The 21,593-nt window shown below is 33.3% G+C and overlaps 1 protein-coding gene and 1 non-coding gene across 3 annotated transcripts in view; both read right to left on the bottom strand.

Annotated features, from left to right (window-relative positions):
* PMCA (plasma membrane calcium-transporting ATPase 3) overlaps positions 1 to 21,593 on the bottom strand; it is a 1,392,263-nt gene that overhangs the window by 118,593 nt on the left and 1,252,077 nt on the right. The window contains exon 25 of one of the 2 annotated variants that reach the window (XM_090412079.1): positions 19,683 to 19,751. The exons of the other annotated variant lie outside the window; for it this stretch is intronic. Coding sequence (XP_090268205.1) covers positions 19,683 to 19,751 — 69 coding nt within the window. The remainder of the gene's footprint in view (positions 1 to 19,682; positions 19,752 to 21,593) is intronic. 2 annotated transcript variants of the gene reach the window in all.
* TRNAW-CCA (transfer RNA tryptophan (anticodon CCA)) lies at positions 8,632 to 8,703 on the bottom strand. The gene has a single exon. It is a non-coding gene; the product is annotated as a tRNA-Trp (tRNA).

The following is a 21,593-nucleotide window of genomic DNA, read 5'->3' as shown; positions in this document are numbered from 1 at the left end:
ACTTTTTACTTTTAAAATGATGTTCAATTTTATCCTGCACAAAATTAAATAGTGATCACTTACTACAGGTATTCCTCGATTATGTGGTTAATTAATCCCTCGATGTTACCGCGTATATCAAAATTGCGTTAATCAAATCTAATAATCAATGGTAAAAATTACAATTCGTCCATGATCGATTACTGTATTAATAATTCGTTTTATATGGTACTCTTTTAGGAAAGATAAAAAATGAATGCAAAGTAAATGTTTAATAAATGCTTGTACCTACATTATTTACTGCAATTTTTTTTATCAAAAGAAGTTATCAAGAGTCGTTTGAATAGTTTTAGTTTTTTTCTTATCGGCATAAATTCTATGATAACAAGCAAAATGACTCTCCAGACCTCGGCAAACAAGCAAAAAAAAAACATTGCAAATATAATATGATGTTACAAATTAAGTGGATATTGAATCCAACATTATTTCATAGCCGGATATAGAAACTAGAAGAATTTCATGCTGAATATATAAAAACTAAAAGTTTCAGCTGATGTAGGCATGGGCAAATCATAGTAAAGGTGGAGTAAGCTCCAGATCACTTTCCTTAGTATTTTCCATAATGTAAAGTACATCTCCTAGAGCAGTGCTTCCCAAACTTATGGATGTAAAGGCCCCTTTAAAAAAATTAAAATATTTACGGCCTCCATCGAAAAAAAAAATCGTAATACAGACCTATATTATTATAATATTTATTGTATTTATATTCAATACAAAACATACACAGCGAAAGCGAATATTGCAAAAATCAAATGCAAATATTACATTTTTAGCATCTTACATACAGATTTGACATGGCACACACTTAGTCTTAAAACATTTTAAATTTATTTTCATTATTTCATGCCCCCCCCCCCCCCTCAACAAAACTAATGGCCCCCAAGGGGGGCCACAGCCCACAGTTTGGGAAGCGCCGTCCTGGAGGACAAGCATGATAAATAAGCCTTTGGCTCTCTATTTCAGTAATACATGATGGTTTATTTATTTTCAGTTACAATCTAGAAATTATTGAACAAATAATAAAAAAACAACACCTAAACCATACTATACTGACAGCGGAAGTCGCAGTATCTCTCAGTACAATTTACTGTCAAATATCACAAACCTTTACATAACTTGGGTTAAACCAAACTGTTTTGGTGTAACCCATGTTTGATATTCCGCACTGTTTTTTGGTTAAACCAAAAAACAGTGTGGAATATCACTCGTAACATATGAATACACAGCTACTCATGACCTCCAAGCTATACACTGAATTGTGTAAGAATATTTATATTAAACATTTTGAATGTATCTGTCAGATCAGCTGCAAATTCCGCAGAGTTAAAGGCGCATTAATCAAAACTCTTGCCACGTATATCAAGGGATTGCAGCAATTAATTTTGGTGCGTTAATCAAATCCCACATTAAGCAAGGGATACCCGTATTTCAAATCTCCTGTATGCTCTTGTTTACTGAACCACTGTGAAGATGGTTATTATTATATTAGCAGTATAATCAATGAGATTTTTCTTATTTCTTGTGTCATCTCTCCATGTTAGTTTGTGCACATCTTTATATTGGAAGATACTATTAATAATGAATAGTTAATATTCTGAAGAGAAATCCTTCAGGTGCTTATTATCATTAGTTCTGCTCTTTTCTCCAACTTTTCCTGAAATATTTTCCCTGCACTATTCATTTCCTACTCTGCTGTTAAGCTCACTAACAAAGACTAACTTTTTCTTTATGTCACCTGTTCTCTCCAATGATTCAAAAAATTCCTCCACTTATTTCTTTGTAGAACCTTCAGCATAGCCATAGGCAAAAATCAGTCTCCTTGTCAATTTTCCATTCCACTGTTTATCCACATCATTCTATTTGATACTGCCTGCTGTTCAATATTATCCTTGTTTAGTGTTGAACACTTCAGTACTCCTTCCTTTCCCTGATCATTGTTACCTGAGTATGACACCTTTATTTGCTAAAAAGAATCTCACCTGTTTTTTTTTTTTTTTTCCTCTGCTTCAGTAACTCCAATTATTTTGATGTGGCATTTTTGTAATTCTTCTGCAAGCTCTGCTTGCTTTCTATTGACACTTCATATGCTGGTGATGCTATATTGAATTCTGTTGCTGTTGAGTTTGTTCCAGTAGTTGACATTTCCTTCAGTGAACATACAATTTGGCTGGTGATATCCAAAATGGCCATTCCATCCTACTTTGTTCACTACATCAAAGTAGATACTTGTTACTGGGATGCACCATGACGAAGTTGGAATGGGACATTAGATCAAAGAACATTCGGTTTTCTGCATTCCTTAAAATGCTATTTGGAGGTCTCCTTCAAGTTATCTAGCTTTGATGCTTAAGCAACTCACAATATGGGAAATATCCCATAAAGATAACTTCCCAAGAGATCTGAAACATATCCCATAAAGATAACTTCCCAAGATATCTGAAACAATTTTAATTTCTAAGGTATAATTGTCTTTGGCAGCATGTGTTGGAAACAAACACAAAAGTTTAGAGTGCTCAATTTGATGATAGCCTCAATCCAATATCAAGATTCTATTAGTTTAGTATGGTGAGGGACTGAGGAAATGTCAATTGCGGCATTAATGGATAGGCTGAAAACAGGTGATATGACAGAAATGTTTAAGTTGCTGAGTGGATTTTAAGAATTAAGAAGAATGGATTATTATGCATTATATAGAGGACTAGAACAACCCTGGAAGTTATAAGGTTGTTGTGAACAAGTTAATAAGAAGTAGACCTTTTTTGCTTGGCCAGGCCATCCCTGGAAGTTGTATAAGGCTTTGTGAACAAGTGAATAAGAAGTAGATCTTTTTTGCTTGGGGGAGTGATGGATGACTGAAATGCATTGCAGGATTGTGTTGTGAATGAATTTAAGGTTGATATAATAATTAATAAAGTTCAATATAATAAAATTAATGATAATATTATCAGTTTTAAAAGACAAGTATATTATAATTGCTTTTTTTAAAAACAAATCAGTACTGATTACTGATTGAAATGCAAGATGATAAAAGTCCTAAAGTTTCTCTTCACTTAGTGTTCAAAAAAAAAATAATAAATAAATAAATAAAACAGAAAAGGAAGCTAAACAATACAACTTGAAGAGATTAATTTGACTACAGGTCCTTGTAATGGTCCTAAAAAGCACTATCTATTAGGTGTAAAGTGCTGTTTGACTAAATCACAGATGACTATTCAGGATGAGTACCCAAGATATTCTTCAATATGACTGTCATAATAGTTAGATGGATTTAAATTTCTTATGCAGGTTAGAAAGACTATTATAAGAAAAAACTTGGGCTGGATGGAAAAGGGCTATCATATTTTTGTTGGAATGCAACTGAATTCTGAGGATTCTTGGAGCATTTTGATAGGTGGCGTGTTGTAATAGACCTGAGTTCAGAGAACTCTGAAAGATAAGTTGCTTAGTTTAGAAAAAATAGTTTTATTAGATAAAAATTGTATCAGAACTAGATTGTATCATGGTGTTAATTAGATTTAAGTTAAAATTTTTATTTAAATATAGTTAATATAAGTCATTTTGAATAGTAAGTTACAAAGCATGGCACCGATCCAAAGCAGAACAATGCTGTTCAAGGCATCATTGTTTAATGAATTCAACCAGAGGAACTTCGATCAGTGCTATGTCTGCAAGACGTATGCATTACTGGAGGTGAATGAACTTTGGTTTGAAGGTGACAGTGGTGGGAGAGTGTGCCAAAAATTCTATGAAAGCAAGTAACAGGATGAGAGATTGAAGCAGTGGACGGAATAGAGAATATGCATGAAAATGTGTGTGACAGTGTATCAGAAGACAGTATCGAGAGAGAGAGAGATCAAAAGTAACACAATTGAGAGAGTGAGTAAAAGCTATGATCAAAAGAATAATAGTTCAAAGGATGTAAAGAATAAAAAGTTGGCTGTAATGAGGAAGATAGCATGTGATACATAAGATGAAGTGTGAGCAAATGGAGAGACGTCTGGCAAGTGGTTCAGCTGAGAGGAAAAAAGTATGAGAATACTGGAAGCATTAAATACTACTTTTAATTGTTGTTTCCTAATGCTGTTTCACTCCAAACTTTGATTATGAGTTTTTACCAATGTTTTTAACATGGTTCACCTTTACCAGGAGTTGCATTTTGCACAACTTAAAAGAAACAATCCTGAGACAGTGCCTTTTTATAATAGCGATTTTAATTAAAAAAATATATATATATATATACATATATATAAATACTAAATGCTACAAAAATACTGTATTTAGACATACTTCTTCATTACACTGCATTTGCTTTTTAATTTTTATTTTTAATGATTAGCAGCATTAAATGCTGTCTAACATAAGCATATACTCATAGATTGTGGAGGTGCTAAGAGATGTGATTAGTAGCATTACTGCCTGGTTTCCATAAAGTCACAAAACTCACTGCAGGAGATCATTTTTTATAATTCAGTTTATCATTTCAAATTTTTGTCATAAAGGGAATGCAGGGAAAAGTTTAAGTTCAGAAAAAAATCAGCTATCGCCTTTTTGTTCCCCTATAGGGAGTAGGCAAGGCCGTTTTAGCCCTATCTAACTACAGGAGACTGAGTGGGCAGTTCAATCTCTACTGGTAGCAAATCAGAGATAGCTGGCCCAAGACCATCACTAATTAATTGATACGCAGTGAAGAAAGTGGATAGCAAGTACTGCCATCACGTGGTCCCTAACCTTAACACAATATTCTTAAAGGTCTGAAAATAGTGTGGGTTCGACAGCTAATTTTCTTGAGTTCATTGGACAAAAAACCCGAGTTTCCAGGAGGAAAAAAACCTGCTTGCTCGTGCCACAGATCGACTAACTCAGGAACCGGTCGAGAAAAGCCTTAGAAAATGTTCCTCTAGTCAGCAACTAGATTTGAACCAAACCCAAATTTTTCTTTGTGCGGTCAAGCACCGTAGAGTGCAAACACCATTTCTACTGAGCTACACAGGCTCTCAGGTTTAAGTTTACAGTAGTTTTTTTTTAGCAGTCGAAATCTGTTTTTGTTGAGAGTTCATGGGATATACAGTATATTTAATAATAAATTGTAACAAAAATTTTGCAAACTCAGCTCACAGCTGGATAAAAACTGAATCCAGCCACTTCCAGAACAATGCAAAAAGCTAAATGTACATGATCTATAGCAAATGACAAAATTGGCAGTGTTCAGACACTCAGGCTTTAGTATCATCTGCAAAAGGTGTTCTGGGCAGTGGTCTCCAAGTTATTCTTCAATGGAGTGACAGTAGTCTAGTTATATTCAGTGCTTCTGGGACATAGTTTTGTTTTTTTTTACTTGGAGGGAAGACCACAGTTCTTCAGACCCTTGCCCTTGATAATGCTCAACAGTTAAGACAAGATCTCTCTTCTTGAACTAATTCATACTCCTGGCACTTTCTGGCATGATCACATCACTTCTATGGTGTAATTGGCCTCCAGAAAACTTGATATCCATTTTTTTTCTTGGGATATTACTTTCATCTTTCCAGCAACTTACTCTATGAATCTCAGGGAGTACTGTGCTCACATTTGGGATGGTGTACCTAGGATCTCTCTCTTTGGGAATTCTTGATGCTGTGCAGGAAAGGGCAGTTTGATTGATTGATGCATCTCTCACAGACTCTCTTCAAGCTTATCTTTTTTGCATTGTGTCTGTTCTGAAAGTGGCAGATTTGGGTACTGTTCAGCAGAACCAGCATTTATTATACATCTAAGTTCTGCCAAATATGCAACAACACAAGCAAACTGCCCAACATCTTTTTATATTTGAACTGCTTACTCACAGAATATCATTCTGCCTACTTCAGTTCTGTTGAACAGCCTTCTCATGAAGTATTGCCCAGACTATAACCTCCAGATCTTCAAAAAAAATAATGGTAACAGATTATTTTGCAGTTGACTCCGGCTTACACATAGCATTTACTTGCTATACACTTTGTGTGTGAGAGTGATATAAATAAAAAAATAAAGGACAGGTCTATAGATAATTGTTGATCTTGAGTAATATGGTTGGAGTGAATGTGGCTGTGGGCTGTACAAGGTGACTAATGAAGGCTGTAAGAGTTATGAGTTATATGACCATATTGTACATTTATGTCATCCATGTATTGGTAAAGACTTTTAGTTTTTGATTAGAGGGGTTAGCTGCCTGCTCAAGCATGCAAGCTGATAATGCTGATAATGTACATGATAATGTAGCCGATAATGTACATGATTATCATCTACCTTGCATGACAAAAGCATGCAAGGTAGCTGATAATGGGGACCCTCACAGACAAGTTCTTCTTCATTAGGTAAAAGTTACTTGCAGTTTGTGAGCAAAGATGACAAAAATGTTTGGAGATGAATTTGTTTTAGAGAAGTGAAATGGTGTTCTTAAGTAAGGACATTCATCAAGAAGGAAGTTATTGCCAAGTTGAATATAAGGAATCTGATTTTTGTAGTGTGGCATACTTATATATTTCTGGATGAAATTAAGGGAATTTTCTACATGATAGAAAATAATAATATCTCCAGAGGATTTTTTTAAAGATATTTTCAGACGTTCTTGTATGGTAGGGAAACAAGGGTAATGTGGTTTCAGTTTTGGAATTACATCAAGAAAGAAAGAAAGCTACTGCTTCTAAATAAATCACAGCCTTTTATCTCACTCTACTGACAGGATGATAAGTAACTTGTTAAGAGGTTGATTTGTCTGCTAGGAGGATAAGTTATTATTATTACCCAAGACCCCATGGAGTCAAAGACTCATCTGGGAGGTCCTTTTATCATACATACACAGCTCATCATACCATGCTTTAAACACACTAAAATTCTCTGCAGACACCACACTCTCTGACAAGGCATTCCAATCATTCACAACTCTACATGAAAAAAACCTGCTTCTCACACCCTCTTTATACAGTTTCCAGGGATGATCTCTGGTTCTCCTCCCTGATCTCACACTATTTTCTGTAGAACCTCTCCAGCATTGATCCTATAACAAACCCCTTACTAACTTGTATGCCTCTTTCATATCTCCCCCTCTTTCTACTGTCCACCAGACTCTATAAATTGCATTTTCTCAATCTTTCCTCATACTCGACATTCCAGAGGTTAGAAACTACCTTAGTCAGTTGCCTTTGGACACTTTCCAACATCTGTTCATCCTGTTAAAACCAGGTGACCAAATCTGGGCACAATGGTCCATATGTGGCCTAATCAAAGCTTTATACAACAGAACAAGAATCTCCCTACTTCTACAAGTCAGTATCCTCCACATCATTACCAGAAGCCCATGTGTTGTCTTCACAATTTTGGCTATGGTCCCCTAAATTTCAGATCCTTATCTGCTATCACCCCCAGATCTCTTATTTCCTTCACCTCCAACAATATATCCTCACCAAGCATAAATTCTGCATCCCATCTTTGTTTTCCAAATTTTAAAACCTTACATTTTGCAACATTGAACTCGCATCCCCATTTCCATGCCCAATCACTCAATCTATTCAAGTCTTCCTGTAAGGCCACAACATCTTCACTACACTTCATGGTTCGTCCCAACTTTGCATCATCTGAAAAAAAAAATGAATATCTCCATCCAAATCTTCACGTATATCATTAATATACAAGTTAAACAGCAATGGACCTAAAACAGACCCCTGAATGACACCACTAGTGACTTTCCTTTTCCTGGATATCGCTCCCCCCATACACAACTTGTTGATACCTATTGGATAGCCAGTCTCCAATCCAATGCACTAATCTAATATCCAACCCCATCCGCTCTAGTTTGGCTATCAACTTATCATACAGTAATCTATCAAAAGCCTTTGTGAAATCTAAGTATATTACTGTGTATCCTTCTTCCCTCTCCAAGGAAGCAGTCACCTTATTGTAATAAGTAAGTAGATTACTAAAACATGACCTCCATTTAGCAAATCCATGCTGTCCATCAAAGATAATACCATTGTTGTCAACCCGATTCTGGATCCTAGTTCTCACAAGCTTCTCCAACAACTTAACCACAACACCTGACACACAGATAGGCCTATAGTTTGATGCTCGAGTTCCATCACCTCCTTTATGAAGTGGCACAATCTTGCCCTCCTTAGGAACTTGACCCAGTGCAAGACTCGTATTAAAAAAAAATATGTCAAGGCCAGCATCAACTCTCTGGCACATTCCTTTAGAATACATGGTGATATATTATCAAGTCCCACAGCCTTATTAACATCTAGTTTTCTCAACTCCCCATACACCTCTTGCTTACTTACAGTCAGTCCCTCCTCCCCATCATCAACTGCTCCCAATCTCTCTCTCTTTCCATGAAGTCACATTCACAAGATTGAAAGATCTTTATGAACTGCTCATTAAGTATCTCCAGCACACCTTCTACAACAGCTGTCTTTATACCATTTTCTCCAATCAATGTCATCCTTCCATAATCATTCTTTCTTTTGCTGGCTACATATTGAAAGAACTCCTTAGGATTATTTTTGGCTTCATTAGCTAACTGCTGTTCATACCTCACCAACCAAGTCACCTGCCTTGCATGAAAACAAAGCACTGCCTTGAGATAGACGTGATTCGAACACGCAATCTTCTGATCTGGAGTCAGACATGCTACCATTGCACCACCAGCCCATGTTCAGTTATTCTTATATGTTTTTTTTTTTTTTTTTCTATTATTATGGCATTAAGTTTTACCTTCCTTAAGGATTAAAATTGTAGGACTTTGGCTCTTGAAGGGCAATCATCTTCTTCTTCTTCTTCTTCCTCTTCCATGGTCAGTTTATTATCAGGAGATTTAGCTTTGTTTATCTAGCTTAATTTTATTAGTGAACTTTACTGGAGGTGATCTAATTTCTCATTATTTATTGATAAATAAGTTTGTCTGTTGGGTGCTACAACAAAATTCAGTCCTTTGTTATGAACAGTAACTTGTACAAGATAATATTCTGCAAGTGATATATGACTATCAGAGTGTTGTGGTATAACTTTTTTCTTCTTGCACATGTTAAGAAACATTCATTTTCATGTTTTAAAATCGAAATGCATGATTCTAATCCACAAATAGAAAAATAAACAGACATCACTAGTCTACTTATTTCACGAGATTTTGAACTAGTAAATTCCGAGCACTACAGTTACAGTTAATTGAACATCAACAACCAGGTGTGTGTGTGTGTGTGTGTGTGTGCATTTCTTTTTTTTTTTTTATGTTAATCCTACCATGAAAGGTTGTCAACCTATAGCACATTTAGTACTGTGCGTAATAAAATTGTGGGCAAACATAATCTAGAAATCCCACCTGAGAGACTCCAAACACTATATTTTTTTAAGATGCTTGGGTCTACAATAAGCAAAGTAGTGGTTTCAAACTGGGTGATAAAAATTCTACTACTACTATTATTTAAACATCCATTACCTAGTGGGATACAAACCGATAGCCTGTTGGTGAGTGGAAATCCTGTTCAGTTCACTAATTGACTATTTAGACTTATGCGCTGGTTTGAACTCATTATGGGGTTTAACAGAATAAATATAGAACATAAATAATTAAAAAAATAGTGATTAAAAAAGAATTTAAACACTCCTATATTTCATCTCGGTCACTAAGACATCATAAGAGAAACAATATTAAAATTGCAAAAACACACACAAATTTGAACAAACAATAAGTGGGAATGATTAGACTGAAAGTCCTATGAGGGGGAAGCTCTCTATGGGTGCTAGTGGCTAGCCAATGCTGTGTTGGGTGGGAGATCTAGGAATTAAAGTTTCCCAAATCTTGGGAAGTTTATTACAACCATATTTATTAAATTTATTAATGCATAACATTATACATATCCGCAAGGAGATGTGTTTTGCATTATGAGAGATACTGAGTAGGAACGTTGGTAGCTTGCTTCACCTTTGCAAGGAGTTGCCCGGTGTTGTATCACTTTACCTCAGTCCTGAAGATACTTTCAGGTGCAAACTTTGTTTGCACACACTTGAATAAAGGATTAAACTAAATTTATTATAGTCTGACCAAGTGAAAAATAAACTTTCAACATCTTTCTCTAAATCCAGAGTAATTTAATAAAAAGGTGGCACACTGCTTGGCAGCTCCCTATAGGAGGAGATGACCTTGCTAATGCTTTTGCCTGGTATCTCCACTTGGGCCTGGCTCCCACTGAAGAGACCTCAATAAAGGTCGAAACTAGTCTGGGTAGTGGCCCTTCCCTTAATGCACAACATTATACATATCCGCAAGGAGATGTGTTTTGCATTATGGGAGATACTGAGTAGGAGTGTTGGTAGCTTGCTCCACCTTTGCAAGGAGTTACCCAGTGTTGTACCACTTTATCTCAATCCTGAAGATACTTTCAGGTGCAAACTTTGCTTGCACACACTTGGATAAAGGATTAAACTAAATTTATCATATTTATTAAGATTAAGTCGTTTTTTTACTTCTACTGCTGATTCTAAAAAAAGTCTTTCAAATTTGTGTTTTTTGTGGTGAAGCACAGTAGTTTTTTCCATTTGATTTCTGTGCAAGGTCTCCAAGGCATGGTCAGAAAGATCTGCCTGATCATACTTATGGCAAGAGATTTTTTTTTTTTTTTATGTTCTTTTAGGCAGATGTTCACAGATCTAGAAGAATATAAAGAAGAACATAAAAAATACATGTCACCATACATGTGGTCAGTCATACAGGATTTGTTGACTATGCCTTGGATACCTTGCACAGAATCAAATGGGAAAAACTACTATGCTTCACCACAAACAATAGAATTTTGAAAGACTATTTAAAAAACCAACCTAATCTTAATAAATATGGATAAACACCAGGAAAAATAAATACTAGGCTTAATAAATATGGTTGTATTAAAATTCCCAAGATTTGGGAAACTAATTTTTAAGCCTCCCACCCAACACAGATAAGGTTAGTCAACAGCATCCATCAAGGGTGCCCCTCATAAGACTTGAGGCTTTCAGTTTAATCATTTTCACTTATTGTTTGTACAAATCTGTATGTGTTTTTGCAATTTTAATATTGTTTTCCTGAACATTTTGAGCAAGTTTTCTCTTGCCACATGCCTTTTCTAGATCTAAACTTACAGATATTTGTCCTATATCAATGATTTCATAAATATTTATCTGAAACTGAAAATATAGTCCTGACAACCTACAACTGGCAAAAACCTCATTTTTTGAGGTCTATGCCAGTTGTAGGTTTTTTTTTATTATTTTAAATTACTATGTAAATCATTTAATAAATGTGAATGCTATTCTCTTTAAAACCTCATGGGATTAATATTGTATAAATACTGAAAGATTGTATAAACACATTATAATGAAAGATATTTGCTTTCAATTAGTGGTTTATAATCAAAATTTTAATCATAGGAAAGGATGTGATAAATGAGCTGTTAGTTTAACCAAAAACATGATATTTAAATCTGTAAGAGAATAATTATTTAATAAAAGTTAAGAAAAAGTAATCTTTTTATTCCAAATATATGCTCCTGATATATATATATATATATATATATATATATATCAGGAGCGTATATTCCGGATGTGCTAGATGTGCACCACACACCTACGGAAATAGCAATATCACTGATATTATACTTTTGCATTTATTCCTGTTAAACACTCCCCTAATTGTTTCCTGGCTTTGCATGATTCCTCAAATTAAACACAATATACTAATACTTCATGAAGAGGACACTTTTCAATGCATAAACATTACATCACATTTGCATTAATAGCCCCAAGTGTGCAGTCACACATACAGACACCTTTCAGCCTTTGGAAAGGTGTCTGCTAGCATAGTGGGTCAAATTTTTAGTGTTTCAGTAGTTTTAAACCACCCAGAAGGCGAAGCAGGGTATGCACTGAGACAATAACACCCAAAAATCAATGGCTGTGATTGGTTATTGCCAAAACAAATGAAGATTGTCATTTGTCATGAATGGCTGTTTTTGTTTTCTGATTTAAATCTGTTTTGCGTGCATGAAATGTGAAATGGCATGTTCAGGACATCGATATAAACAAGTAATTTTCTATAAATAATTTATAACTTTTTTGCCCATATTTACAATGGGAAACAGTACTGATGGTCTACTGATGTTTTTTGCCAGAGCTTTCGCGGATTATATATTATAGTTGAAGGAGGTTGGAACTTGTGTATAAATAAATAAAATGAATTATTTCAGCCTTTCTTTGGTTCAATCTGGAAAAATAATAATTTCCCAAGTGATTACTTTTTCCAATTTCTGTGCGCATTATATGGACGTATTTAAAAATCATATCAAAATTCAAATTATCCGTGTCTCACTCTAGTATTTGTCAATGATAATCTAAAACCCTTTATACTTCTCACATAAACAGAGTGTCTGAAGCATAGCTATTGTTCATTTGATCTTTATGCTTTCATATTTAAAATTATATTATTGATAAATTAAAGTATTCAAAGTTATCCTATAATTGGTTGCTTTGGGCCCATTAAGATGAGCGCTTGAGCTATGCACTCTTAAAATTTTTATACATAAAAAAAAATGTAATCATATGGTTAAATTGACATGAATTTTGTAGCATGGGTTGCATAAGTCACACAACAGTACGTCCAACCTAAATGGGAACGTGATGCCACTTATTTATATTTATATATATATATAGTAGGGGACTCCGCCCCCTGGCAAACCCCACGAGTTACGGGCCGGTAAGACAAAAAAACGTGACATAAAAACGTTTTAAATTTTGGCTTATCTTTTTTTATAGATATATATAGAGTAGATATATTATATATATAATATAATATAATATATTATAATATGTTATGTTATAATATCTACTCTATAATATAAAATGATGAGCTTTTTTTGTAATATTTTATGTCAAGTTATTTGAAACATTTTGAAACTCAGGGGCTACCCTGAGTGTCGAATCTTCAAAATTTGAGTCATCGGAATTCAAGGAGAACCGGCCTACCAGTCCGGAACTCGGGGTGTTGGGCGGCATAGGCTCGGGGGGGGGCTTTCGAGTCATCAGAATTCAAGGAGAACTGACCTACCAGAGGGGGGGGGAGCCCCTCTAGTATTATATAACATAATAGTGTATGTCACATCATCTGGCAAGTAATCAAAAGATGGATATAATTCTTTGTCATCTAATCAACAATGACTAAGACATCCATTCATGAATCCATGCACCTTGTTCTTCAGTACATACAGAAGAAAATGCTGAAAATGCAACACCTTAAAAATAATTTAAAACATTCAAAATCTGATTAAATAAATGCATCATACAGCTTCCAAATATTACCAGCAGCAATTATTTTTGTATGTATAATAGTTTCTGCACTCCACTATATTTAAAAAATTTCTTACATTGAGAAAATTTAACTGATGGTTATTGGCTTAAAGTTGTAATATGAAATCAACATTAAAAGATCCACTTTCCACATTAAAATGTGTTTTGTTTTTATTTTTAAATAGAAAAATTATGCTTTATAATGATTTAGTATTCTCTTTTTCTATTTCCTTTCGTCCTATTACTATATGTACCAAAATCCATTGAAATTTTTACATTTCATAATTTATGTGAGAAATGAATATATCCTTCATACTAATCTTTCACTAATCATGTTGGGCTTCAGTATTCAGCTTCTTTAAAACTAAGCAATCTGCTGCGTTTTTTCACCCCCCCCCCCATGATAATAAACATGATAAATGTTACTATGTTGTATAGTAAGATCTCTTAATATCACTATATTGTCAATACAGTCTGTCAATGTACACTCCATTCTCTCAACTTAAAACTGGTATCCAGTCGATTACCACTTATGACTGGAAATGTGGTTGACCATGCTAGCAACTAGATGTGATGAAATTTTATATATAAAATCAATTACCATATATGTTGCCGCATAGGATGACTGCAGTATAAGACGAGGCCTAAATTTTAGGCTATTTTTAGGTTTTAAGCTTATGTCGGTTGTATAAGACAACCCCCAACTTCTTCTTTCTTGTATTAATACAATGTTAGGTATTGTTGTTATATCCGTTATTTTTATATCTATGCATATCCGTTATTTTTTTGCGTAGTATTTATTATTTATGCGAATTACCCTAATTAAAAGAGATTAGCCCCAATTTTAATTATTAATTTTGCATTTTTTTTAAATTTTAGGATTATTATAGATTTAGTATTTATGCGAATTATCCTAATTAAAAGAGATTAGCCCCAATTTTAATTAATTATTAATTTTGCATTTTTTTTAAATTTTAGGATTATTAAAATTGTTATAATTTAAAATCATGGAACCAGCAACAAAATGAAGAAAGTATGAAGCTCTATTTAAAATAAGGGTAATTGAAATGGCAAAGCAAACTAATAACTGTGCTGCCACAAGAAAGTTTGACATAACCGAGAAGGTGGTAAGAGAATGGGGGAAGAAAGAAGATATTTAAAAAAAATTGCCAAAGAAAAAAATGTGCGATGAGAATGGGGATCACCCGATGGCCGCAACTGGAAAATCACGTTGCAGAATGGGTATTCGAACAAAGGCAGAATGATTATCTTGTTACAAGAAATATGATTAGAGCATATGCACTAAAATGGTCAAGATTGAATCCAGATGAAAATATAGAATTTCAAGCTACTTCAGGATGGTGTAATCATTTTATGAACAGACAAAATCTGGTAATATGACAAAAAACGAAAATTGCTCAAAAACTATCAGCAGATCTTGACCATGAACATCTTGACAAACAAACTTAACAGTTTCCATAAATTTATTATTCAGTTGAGACAAGAATTTCTATTGTCAAATATTGGAAACATGGACGAAACTCCTATGAGCTTTGACATGATAAGCAATAAAACAGTGGAGTCTAAAGTTAGTAAGAGTGTGCTAGTTCGAAGTACAGGTCATGAAAAAACAAGGTTTACGGTTGTGTCGTCATGTTTGGCTGGAACCAAGTTAAAACCAATGATAATCTTCAAACGTAAAACTAAACCTAAGATAAAATTTCCTTCAGGTGTTTTTGTACATTTTCATGAAAAAGGATGTATGGATGAAAATGGTGTAAAATTATGGATAAATAATGTGTGTGGAACACATGACCAGCCCGTATAATGAAGAAACACAGTTTATTAGTATGGGATATGTTTCGTAGTCATTTAACTGAGAATACTAAAAGTCTTCTAGAAAAAAATAATAACACAAAAATTGCTGTAATACCAGGTGGTTTAACTTCTATATTACTACCGCTAGACGTCTGCTTGAACAAACCATTTAAAGATCACATGCGAGAAGAGTGGAATAATTGGATGTTGACTGGTGAAAAATCATTTACCAACGGTGGATCTATGTGCACTGTATCACTTGATATGTTGTGCAATTTTGTGATCAAAGCATGGAAAATTTAAAAAGTGTGGTATCTCTAATCTTATGGATGGCACAGAAGATGATCTGTTGTGGGACACTGATGACGACGAAAACGAAATCAATTCACCGGATTCGAACTGGGATTCATATGACGATCATATAAACAATGAATCTGAAGAACTATTTTCAACAGATGAAGAAAATTAACATGAAAATTGAGGTTAATAATTATTATTTGTTTTTTTAAGACTTACATCTATTGTAATATTTTAAATAAATTTATGTAACAAAAAATTAATCTGATTTGTTTATAAACACTGTCTATTTTCTTATATAATGATGTATTGCAACTACCTAAATGTTCATCCAAGAAATTAAGCTTCCCTTTTTATACTTGCTGTATAAGACGACCCATGATTTTGAGGGGTTTACTGTAGTATTTGAGAGTAGTCTTATATGCCGACATATCGGTATGTTTACATTTTTGATTTTCTGAATGTGCACAGTTTAAGAAGAATAATATGACTAGGTTTTTAATATACTGTGCTCTTTAATCCTGTTATATCTTAAACATTGCATTAATTATTCAAGATGCATATTTCTATTGTAGAGATGAAAAAATTGTAGCCAAATTCAGATAGGTGTAAATGAATGCAACTTGAAGGTTGGGAATACACTACACTGACCATCCTCTCTCATCAAATAAGAAAAAACAGAAGAAATACAATATACAGTTGATGAACAGCATTGTAGCCAATATACAAACAACTTTCAAGAGCTCCAAAATCTCTTATTTCAGCATCTAGAGGAACAAATCTGAAAATGTGAGCCAGAACAAGAAGAAGTGAAGTACACAAATATCTGCATATTGATACTTTTTATTCTGGCAGGAAACTTGGACAAGTAGGGGAAAAAAAAAGGATTAAAGCAATCATACTTGATAAGAAATGATATTCTTGCTTTCATTTATATTTTACCACATTATAAACAAACAAGTCTGTACAAGAAATATCTTCATGATTATGTGTTTGTAAAGAGTAGTTGGCTTCATAAAAATTGCTGATTTCTCTGGCCCAGTGGATAGCATAGCTACTCTTTAGTTAAAGAGGCTGTAGGTTTGTATTACATTGTAATAAAGATGCTTGTGAATGTCTTTAGGTGGCAGATGATTTTCAGTACTTGGTGTATGATACACAATCCTCTTTATTAAAGACCTGAAGTGGCTTGAAAAACATCTGCCATCTTTTTTGCAGATGGGATCCACAATATACACACTACATTATTATTAGCAAATGTCATCTCTAAGGACACTCCATTCCACACAACCTACTGTCTACACTGCTTAATCCTCCACCTATAAAAACAGCACACACTAAGCATTATGGGATACAAGAGCAACTTAATATGAAGTTAACTGCCCTTTGTTTCAGAGTGGCATAGTTATGAAGGTATGTCATGTACAAGCTTTTGTTTGTTTATGCTACATTTATCATGGTAAGTTTCTACTACTTTCTCATCTTGGTTAAGATACTACCTTTCTGCAACAAGTGTACCTTACTTTAGTAAAAACAGGTTTAATCAAAAGTGTGAGATCAAATTTCAGTTGTGAAAATATAGATTCAATTCTGTTTTTACAAAACATTAAAATTTTAATTTCTGAAGTGTTTCTTTCTGGCATCATTAGTGTTTTTTTTTAAACAGTACATTTAAAATTTTTGCTAGCATTCTTTATATATATATATATATATATATGTGTGTGTGTGTGTGTGTGTGTGTGTGTAGAAAGTATTTTTACCTTGGGTATACTATACGTTAAAGATACCAAGCAATTTTATAAACTTGGTTTTTAATCCTTTTTTCCCAAGTAAGGAAACAAGCAGGTAAGTCAAGTTTGCGCCTGAAGTATTTTCAGGTCTGAGGCAACTTGTGGTAAAGGTGGAATAAGTTCTGATCCCTTTCCCTTAGTATCTCCCATAATGCAAAGCACATCTCCTTACAGACATGTATGATGCTATGTTAAGGGAAGGGCCACTACCCAGACCGGTTTTGACCTTTATTCAGGTCTCGTCAGTGGGAGTCAGACCCTGAGATGCCAAAGTTGAAGTAATGCAGAACTTATAAATTTTACCTATACAAGTTGCCACAAGGTGCTTTGACCTTATTAAATAAAAATCTCAGGATGAGAGAAAGATGTAGAAAGTTTTTTACCAAGGTAAAAAACTTTCTACATTTTTAGCGTATAGTATACTTCAACCTTGGCATCTCAGGGTCTGGCTCCCACTGATGGGAGTCAGACCCTGAGATCTCTTTGCGGACATATGGGAGATACTAAGGGAAAGTGATCAGATCTTACCCCACCTTTACCACAAGTTGACTCAGACCTGAAAATACTTCAGGCGCAAACTTGACTTACCTGCTTGTTTGCTTACTTGGGAAAAAGGATTAAAAACCAAGTTTATAAAATTGCTTCTTTAACATATATATTTTTTTATTTTATTTTAATGAAATCAAAACAAATGTGCAACTCAAACTACACTAAATTCTGACTCTTAATTAAATGTCTTAAAATAATATACCAACACTGTGTAGAATAAATTATTTGAAATTTCAGTATATATATCTATATTATATTATGCATAATATTATACAGTGTATATTTGAGGAGATACCCATAAGGGACTTCTATCCCAAAAGTCTTGAATGGCTTTGTATTTCCAGAAAGCAGTATTCAAGGTATTTAACAAAGACAGCTATTGTCAACAATATGGTTATTAAATTTGATATTTTGGTTTATAACTCATTTGCAAAAATAGTGCTGTCCAATAGAACCATTTTTGCAATTTAGATAGAATATAGCTATCTCTCATGAAAGGGTAAATTCTGTATACTACTGACTCCCCCCCCCCCCCAAGTTTGGTCATTGAACTACCTTAGTTTTTTACATTATATAGTAAAAACTTATGCAGGTTTTTACTATATAATGACATACATACACATATATTTTTAACATGTACATTACAGTCTTCTGTGAAAATATATCTAAATATATTTGTGTTGCTTACTTGGAGAAAAAGAGAGACAGAAATGAAATTTTAGAACTCAAAAATCAATTCACTTCAAAAATACTTTTTATGTACATTAAAATGAAAAAAATATATATATGTAGATAAATAAACTAAAAATTATTATATAGATTTAAAATTAATATTATACAGAAAAGTATCCATTCACACTTTAGGTGAAGTGTTATTAACTTAACACTGATTTTCAATGATTTTTGCCATAAATGTTTGTAAGATGAGTGCTATAATTTAGATAATATACTGTTACTTACAGAATAGACTATTAACAGAACAGTATGTGTCTCAATTTATCATAAAACTTAACTGTTTTATGATAAATTGTATAATCTGGATATGCTAGTTTCACTGAATATATATTTGTTTTTCAATTAATAAACAAACATAGTATAAATATTTTGCCATTCATTAAGAGAATGGAAGTAAAATAGAGTCTGATTAGATGTAACCTCATGTACTTGATATTTTTAAATTAAAGAGTTCTACACACAACACTGACTCAGAAATAATAATAATAAAAAAAAAAAATTATACAGTATGTGTGTGTGTGTGTGTGTTTATTTATTATTATTATTTTTAAATGTTCTGATTTCCATTTCATTCAATGCTTCCTTATACACTTCAGCTCTATATGCAGTAATATAAAAATGTTCATCCATTCATTATTATACAAGTTATTTTATTTAGTAGGAAATAAAAATATAGAATTCATTTTAATATGATGACTAAAGTTGAAAGGCAAATTTGGGCATAACATATATTTGTTGCTCAGTTGTATAAGAGTGCTCTTGTGTAATACTGGTGATTGATATATATATAATTTTATTATTTCATTATTTAAAAATGTTGTAATAATAATATGATCAAGTATTCTTAATGAACTATAAAAAAGCCATTTTAGTTGTATTTTTTATCACATTTTTAAGCATGTTTGTTTTTTAAGTCAGCTTATAACAATCCCCATGTAGTACATAAATAATTTGAAATATCTAAAAACATTCCTTATGTTTTTAAATAAATAAAAAAAACTTAAACATTTTCTTGGTATTTAAAAAAGACAGTTCCTAACTCATTACATGCAATTTCTAGTGCCCAAGTCATGTTAACCCAACAACATCTGAAATCAATAATAAAAAATGGGAAAAAAATTGGCTTACAGCTTCATCCGTGGCTGCCTTGCTGTATGGAACGGGGATCAAGCGATCCTGCAATTCTCCTCCAATCACCTTAAGAGATAGTGATGAGATGACAGCAGTCAAGTTGATAAGTTCTTGTTTAATTTCTTGGGTACTTTACATCATATACTTTATACAGTACAGGGATCTGCTAACAAGGGGTCACATACACAGACTACCAACAGATTTTTACACTTCCTCTCTATTTACAATACATAATCTTTCAGAAGGACATACAGACTAGAATGAAGTCAAACTAATGATGAAGGAAAGCTTTGTTCGTTGTGTGTAACGTAACCAGCAGCCACAACACAGGTGGGGGAGGGGGAATAAAAATAATTAAAAGGAGTGAAGCACTAAATTCATGCATCGCATGCAGAGCAACATGCTTAGTATTGCTTTATGAGGACAACCAGCAATTCCAAAGGTGCACCTCTTTATTTATATATATATATTTATATATATATATATATATATATTTGAGATACATAAAAAAATGCTACAGTTTCAGCTAAATAATGCATACAGCAGCTCAGACAATCTGTAACTATGGGCAGGAGTAAAAGGATGACAATTCTATATATTTTCTATAGAATAACTAAGTCAGCAATAATATAAATGTCTATAATTAAGGTATGTCTGATGGAAGGATAACACTATACAACATGATATCTAACTGGGTCAAGTAAACATGCAGAAAAATAGAATGAATTGGCTAAAACATTCACCAACCGGGTAAAGAAGGCATGCATGGTATGAAACCAACAAGTGAAACTAGTATTCCACTGATACTAAAATTTATTGGTATCTTATACATTCCATTCAGACCGAACATTGAAATCTGGGATACAGATGAAGACATATCACATGTATGAAAATGAACCACATTAAACAACAATTTAGGAGGCACTCATTAACTTCAATAATAAATACATTACCTGAGTAACTCTTATTTTCTTTGGCCATAATCCCAAACTGTCAGTTTTACAAAGTTCTCAATAATGATTATTATAACAGGATAATATATAATGAGAGGTGAATCTGTGTACAGCTTAAGTACTGAACTAGTTGTTCTAATTATAAATACATTGTGTCGGCTATTATTTTAACAATTTTATACAAAAACAGTTTTACCAATGTACATGCCAGCCATTACAGATGGCTAGATAACAGTGCAAACATTTTAGAAAAATTTTAATTACAAGTGTTCATTCAACATTTAATCACCCCATATCTCCCTTTTGTATCAGTGGAATACTAATTCCTGGTCACAGTGCACAAAGCAAGAGGAGTGATATGGTGTTGGGTAACTGAGGGCAACAAGTGCATCCATCATGGCACTGTGTCCTGAGGTCAGAGGAAGACAAGATTGAGAAGGCAAGTCCTCTGACACTCACTAGCTGCTGGACATGAGGGCCATCCATAAAGTATGTACAAATAGTAAGGAATGTCCAGAAAGCTCAGTTTCAGAACAGTAGAAGGAATGGGAATATATCACAGTGTGTTCCTACCCATAAGGAGACAACTTGTAAAAAATACCAAACTATCTGTGACTTCTTTATACCAAAAGCCATCAGAAAATGAATACATGTAAAAAATTCAACAATTCTGAATGAGCTAGAAAGCCCGATTCTGCTTTTTTATGTGGGAAACATATACTTTCCATACAAATAATACAGTAACAAAAACCTCCCATTCAAAGATAAAAGCTAACTTCAATTATCTAGCTAATATCTATCATCAACATATCTATATTTATCTACCTATCTATATCTATCTATGTGTATGTATATATATGTATATATTTATTTGTGTGTGTATGGGTGTGTGGATATGTTTAAAATCATGATAAAATAAAGAGTACTGTTAATTTCAATAAAAATAAAAATTAAA

The sequence above is a fragment of the Typopeltis vanoorti genome, chromosome 2, assembly GCF_054136105.1.
Source record: "Typopeltis vanoorti isolate ZY-2024b chromosome 2, IOZ_Tvanoo_1.0, whole genome shotgun sequence".
NCBI classification, from domain to species: Eukaryota; Metazoa; Arthropoda; class Arachnida; order Uropygi; family Thelyphonidae; genus Typopeltis; species Typopeltis vanoorti.
The sequence above is the reverse complement of the archived record's forward strand: the minus strand, read 5'-3'. Positions and strand labels throughout refer to the sequence as shown.